General features: G+C 32.3%; 1 protein-coding gene across 1 annotated transcript; it reads left to right on the top strand.

Annotated features, from left to right (window-relative positions):
* Window positions 1-3,490: 3,490 nt before the first annotated feature.
* On the top strand, window positions 3,491-5,320 carry LOC140982532 (uncharacterized). Its single transcript, XM_073449079.1, has 4 exons — window positions 3,491-3,732; window positions 3,832-3,968; window positions 4,114-4,211; window positions 5,100-5,320. The coding sequence occupies exons 1-4, from the start codon at window positions 3,513-3,515 to the stop codon at window positions 5,239-5,241; spliced, it is 597 nt and encodes a 198-aa protein (XP_073305180.1). The 5' UTR covers window positions 3,491-3,512; the 3' UTR covers window positions 5,242-5,320.
* Window positions 5,321-5,879: the final 559 nt, after the last annotated feature.

Here is a 5,879-nt window from a genome sequence, read left to right as displayed (position 1 = left end):
AAATTGACAAAAACTTGTGTGAGAAGGTCTCACGGGTCGTATTTTGTGATACAGAGCTCTTATTTGAGTCATCCATGAAAAAATATAAATTTTTATGCTAAGAGTATTTTTTTTTAATTGTAAATATCGATAGGATTGACTCATCTCACAGATAAAGATTCGTGAAACCATCTCACAAAAGACTTTATCTAAAAAACCATGAAAGGTAAACAACGTCGTTTATGTATCTTTATATATATATATATATATACGGTAGACATAAAAAAGTAGTGTATGTGGTGTGTACATGCAGAAGATTTGTTGTGTAAGATTTGATGCTATTGCTTTATATCATTCCCATCATTATTTATGGCATAGAAATCATTGCTCTCCGTTCTACATCAACAAATAAATAGCAAAGAGAGAGCGTCCAGTGGCTAGCAAATGGCGTGCTACGTAGCAGAAGAAGAAGCTTGGAAATGTCCAAAACACCCCTCAAAGAGCCGGCGCAACGGCGTCTGCCCCACCTGCCTCCGCGACCGCCTCCGCGACCTCTGCCCCGTCTGCGCTAACGTACGCCCATGCGGTTGTGTTTCCAACACCACGTCCTCCGCATCATCCTCCTCTTCCTCCTTCTCCTTCTTCAACAACGGCGGTGACGTCAGCCGCACCTCTAATTTCTCCGTGGCCGAGCCGTCCTTCCGCCGGTCCAGATCCGTCGCGATCCCCTTCATCCGTTCTGCTAGCCGTCGGATCAGTACGCCGTCGTTCCTGAAGAAAATTGCGACGAAGAATACGACAGAGAACTATGAATTCGATCATCTCGGTAACGATGATGAAATCAATATTGATAGCAGCAACAAAATCAAAGAGTTCACGAGGGTGGTTACGAGATCGAGGTCAGTTAGCACGGGGACGAGTAAGGCGGTGATTGCGCCAGGTGTCCAGAGATCCGATCTCACCTCTTCGCCGGCGAAGCGGAAGCTGTGGCATTTCCCAAGCGCGATGAAAGTGTTTTGGAGCTCCAAAACCTCCAAGGTTATGGTTTGAACCTATGATCACCTCTGCACAGGGGTGATTTTCCTTTTTCTTTCTTTTTTCTTTAAAAAAAAATAAATTAAAATTGATCTTCGCCCTTTTTCAGTATAGTGATTTGGATATTGCTAACAGGTAATCTGACTGAATAAAGCAGAGTAATTAAGTGATATTTCTTAGATTAGATTATTAGGTCTCTTTTATTTTATATTAATTTTGTTTGTATTTGTAATAAAAAAATATTATATTTTAATAGATAATCTAAGTAGAAGATTCGTTTTAGAAAATTGATGGCATAAAATCATTGTCCTCTTGTATATATGAAGATAAATCTTATTATTTGAAAGAACATGCATTTGAATATATGATGATTGTTAATTGATAATTGGGCATTATGATTGCTACTGTTATTAAATTTCACATGCTAAAATATATTACTTGACTCAGAAAAATCATCAATAAAAAGCAAAATTCAGTCCACTGAAAGGAACATTTTGCAAGAAAAAAAATTATATTTTTACTTTTGATTGTGTGGTCATCATAATCAGCTTAAAAGTATTATTATTTTTTGTACTGCTCGAGTCTTTTATGCTTGGCGAAATTTCAAGGTTTGAACTTTTCAAGATTTATTTGCTGAATAATAATTATTAGACAAAAATTTGTCCGAGACGGTCTCACCGGTCGTATTTTGTGAAACAGATTTCTTATTCGGGTTATCCGTGAAAAAGTATTACTAGATTTATTATTCGGGTTATCCGTGAAAAAGTATTACTTTTTATGTTAAGAATAAGTATTACTTTTTATGTTAAGAATATTACTTTTTATTGTAAATATCGATAGGGTTGACCCATCACAGATAAATATTCGTGAGATCATTTCAAAATAGATATACTATAATTATTATTATTTAAAAAAATTTAACTTCAAACTTTTTACTCTACAATCGACCAGTTGGTGAGTCGAAATTCAATTGTTTTTTGTCTTTGGTTTGGTTACTATTCAAAAAGATTTGAATTGAAACATTCCTTTTATTTTTTACACTCAATAAAAAATAACAAAAATAACGATATGAGTCCTGAGGCATTCAAATATTGTGAATATTCAATTTCTATTAGAATATAAAATCAATAAATATAAATCATTAATGTCAGTTTTTTGGAACAAAACCTAATTGTTTACACGACCATATTATATACTCGCACACATAATAAAGTGGGATGATTTATTCCTAACTTTTTATATATCCAATTTTTCGGATTAAATCCTCTACGACAAATCAAATGGCTGTGATTTTAGTAATCTAAAATGAAAAAAATAAAGAGAGTGTTTGCAATAGATTATGTTTCTAAAGAAGTGTTTAAATTTATAATTATGAAAATCTGGAAAAATAAAATGTAAGTATTATTTGAAAATATAAGTGAAAAGCTGAAATTTATATGTGGATATATTTTATATAAGGTACATTTAATCAACTGGAAGTTTGGAAACATTTAAAATAAATTATTACAAACACTACATAACTTGTCATTAGAATAATTTTTTATAGAAGTAGGATCAACATTCCACAACTTTTAGAAACAAGTGGTTGCTAAAAATGGGCAATAATTAAAGTGTTATGAATATGGCAAAAACTTATATGAGACGGTCTCACGAGTCGTATTTTGTGAGACAGATCTCTTATTTGGGTCATCCATGAAAAAATATTACTTTTTATGGTAAGAGTATTACTTTTTATTGTGAATATATATCGATAAGGTTGATCTGTCTCACATATAAAGATTCGTGAGACCGTCTCACAATATACATACTCTATGAATATTAATGGTTTCATATGATTCTTTATATTTCTTTCAAGAATGATGGGTCACCTAATCGACGTGTCTTGTTAGTGTGTTTGTGGTGCTACACAAAAGAGTTCGATTTTTGCACATGCATGGGTTGTTGTCCCTTAATTATACATCTATTTTAATTCCTAGACAAAATGACACCGCAATTATGTTGTATATCTTGTCTAATACAGTGTCAATTTTAATTTATTATGGATATCATCACTTATTAGTGGTTAATTCATTAATATTATAAACGTTCCAATTAGATAAAATATATTTTGAGATTTGAAGAACATGAAGACGATTCTTTCCTCATCTACGTACCTCTAAACGATTTCCCCTTTTTGCTTTTTAATTTAAAGGAATAAACTTCGACTCAAACCACTAAAACAAAAGTGTTTCCGACCAATTAATTTCGTAAAGTAATTATGTAATGATATTGCGCACAAAACAATGTCTCAAAAGGCCAAGGAATATACAATGAGATTGGGATCATTCACATTTTGCTTTGTATCACATAGTCTCGTGGAGATCGAAGAATTCTAAGTAGAATACCGTTTATAACAAGAAGCTCTTTTGTATTATTCCAGAAAAACTAAGCCCTTCACTCCTCATCATATATTTAGGATTTTCTTCAGATCACAACACAAAAGTTGTGATAGCAGAAAGATGAGTAGTTGCTTTTCGATACCGAAAACAAAGTTCGCGCAGGATGTGATCGTAGAGGAGTCTCCGGGATCGTTGGACAACCCGAAACGAATACTCATAGTTATGGATGCTCTAAGGGAGTTTTCGTTCGATATACTCGAATGGGTTTTCAGGAATTTCACCCTTGAAAAATGTTGTACTGTTACTATTCTGGGGATAATGCCCTGGCTCAACATCCCACGTATGCTCCCTAAATATCTTAACCAGCTAGTTGTTTTTATTAATTTTTTCAATCCTTGTATCATATTTTTGAAAGCCCAATTGTTATTTTGTTTGGTAGTGTCTTCAAAGACATGGAGTGACGTTTGGAGTTTGAATCTGGGGAATTTGGACAGTATTCAAGGGAAAAGAGATTGCAAGAATGATCCCAAATGCCAAAAAGTTCAAAGGTTAATGGAACTTTGCGCAAAATATGGGGTATTCCTCTCTGAAACCTTTCAAACTACCACATCCATTAAAATAGACAGTTGATCCTTCAATATATAGATTATTGGTATATATATATATATATTGGCTTTCAAAGTATTAGTCTTTAGTGTTTTCTTTTTCTCTATATTTTCAGGTAATGCCTGAGATCAGAACTGAAATGGGGCATCCTTTGAAACTAGTAGTTTTAGAGCAAATCAGCAGTCTTCATGCTACGTTGGTATTATTTGATAGGTATGTGCCAATCTAATATCCCTCACAATTAAATAATGTATATCTACACTAGGATTGAAACTAATAACTCCACAAAAAAAGAAAAAACTAAATATTAGGGAAATTGTGTGCTTAGAATATTGAAACTTAGGGAAAAATTACTTGAAACTCATTAAGAATATCATTATCCAAGAAACTTACTGATTTTTATTTTGATATAAAAAAATAATATTTTTCAAGAACTGAGTTAGGAAAGACACCCGTCGACAAAATTAGTACGGTATCATAAGAGTTTTTGTGATCGATGAAATAATGTAGTAAAAGTAATGTTTTTTGTTAAATTATAATGCAAAGATTTACATTGAAAGTTGAAACCCTCCAAAAAAGTTAAGCCCGATCGATGAATCCCCGGCACCTCCCATCCTCTAGGTTTGCCTCCAATAATGAACCGAGTTTTCATTTGTGTGGATAAAATGGTTTTAAGGATAGATCGGTTTCAGATCTTTAATAAAAAGGCATTCAAATTATTTAGATAACTTTCAAATTTATCGATTCAAAATCATTTAGCTATATATAATTTCAAGTTATTTTTCATATGACAATAATGAGTTTCGAATCTCTAGTCGATAAAGTTGCATTTGAATTTATGGATTTCAAATTCATGAATTTCAAATGTGTTTTGGTAGTTTTAGATAAGTAAGATTATATACTTTAAATTCACATTTACATGTTAATGATGATGAATTTCAAGTTTACCATTTCATTTATTGTTTTATTGTAACAATAAAATTATAATCGACATTCATGGATTTCGAATTCATTAATCCAAATGCAACCTAAAATAGTTTGAAATAAATTTTTTTCTGAATATATTGCTCTGATCTTTTTTTTTCCCCCTTCATACAACAGGTACCATGACAGGAAGAACATAGAATACTATGCAGGAAAGGTTCCATGCAACTTGTTGGTGGTGAATGACAATGGAAGTGTTGATCTCATCAAGAAACACAAGCCTGTGGATAGCCAAGAACAAAGTAGTCCAGCTAATTAATTCAAATCTTATGCTGTATTAATTTTGATGGGTAAAACTCCAATTCATCCCCGACTTTTCGTTAATATTCAAATCCACCCCTCACTTTCAGTTTTCTCCGATTTGGTCCTTCTATTGAATTTAACTACCTTGATCATTTGTCTAGACTAACAAAAAAAACCCTTATTTCATACTATCAAAATAGTTATTTTTTTATTAAATTTATTACCACTTATAACTACCATATTTTGTATTTTATTTTTTCAAATTCTAACAAATCTTTCCAGCATTTTATGCAAATACTCAGCAATAACATGAATTGATCCTTACAGTTAAATTAAAATTCAGAATCTATTCTTCTATTCTCGATGGCTGGACATGTGCCAGTATATATGAATATAATATAATCATATAAACGTGACACACGATTATCATGATAAGCAAGAAATCTCGAACCACAAGCTCCAACGAAAATTAACGACCAGCTTTCACATAAAAATAGGAAAATGCACGGAGAAGCCTAGAAGATAGTGTTGGATCAATTTCTCTCAATTTCTGAATGAGCAACTAATTAGTAGATGAAACAAGATGCATTGCATTCAAAATATCTTGAGACTGAAGTTGCAAATCTTGACAAAGCAAATTAGAAATCTCCAAAA

The sequence above is a fragment of the Primulina huaijiensis genome, chromosome 8 (assembly GCF_012295235.1).
Source record: "Primulina huaijiensis isolate GDHJ02 chromosome 8, ASM1229523v2, whole genome shotgun sequence".
NCBI lineage: Eukaryota > Viridiplantae > Streptophyta > Magnoliopsida > Lamiales > Gesneriaceae > Primulina > Primulina huaijiensis.
Note: the sequence above shows the minus strand (reverse complement) of the source record. Positions and strands in the feature narration are given on the sequence as shown.

Bases quoted from the DNA above. Each gene is read 5' to 3' on its own strand.
- LOC140982532 (XM_073449079.1), top strand. From the start codon at position 3,513: ATGAGTAGTTGCTTTTCGATACCGAAAACAAAGTTCGCGCAGGATGTG. The intron at 3,969-4,113 runs GTATTCCTCTCT...CTATATTTTCAG, and splicing joins AACTTTGCGCAAAATATGGG to GTAATGCCTGAGATCAGAAC. The intron at 4,212-5,099 runs GTATGTGCCAAT...TTCATACAACAG, and splicing joins ACGTTGGTATTATTTGATAG to GTACCATGACAGGAAGAACA.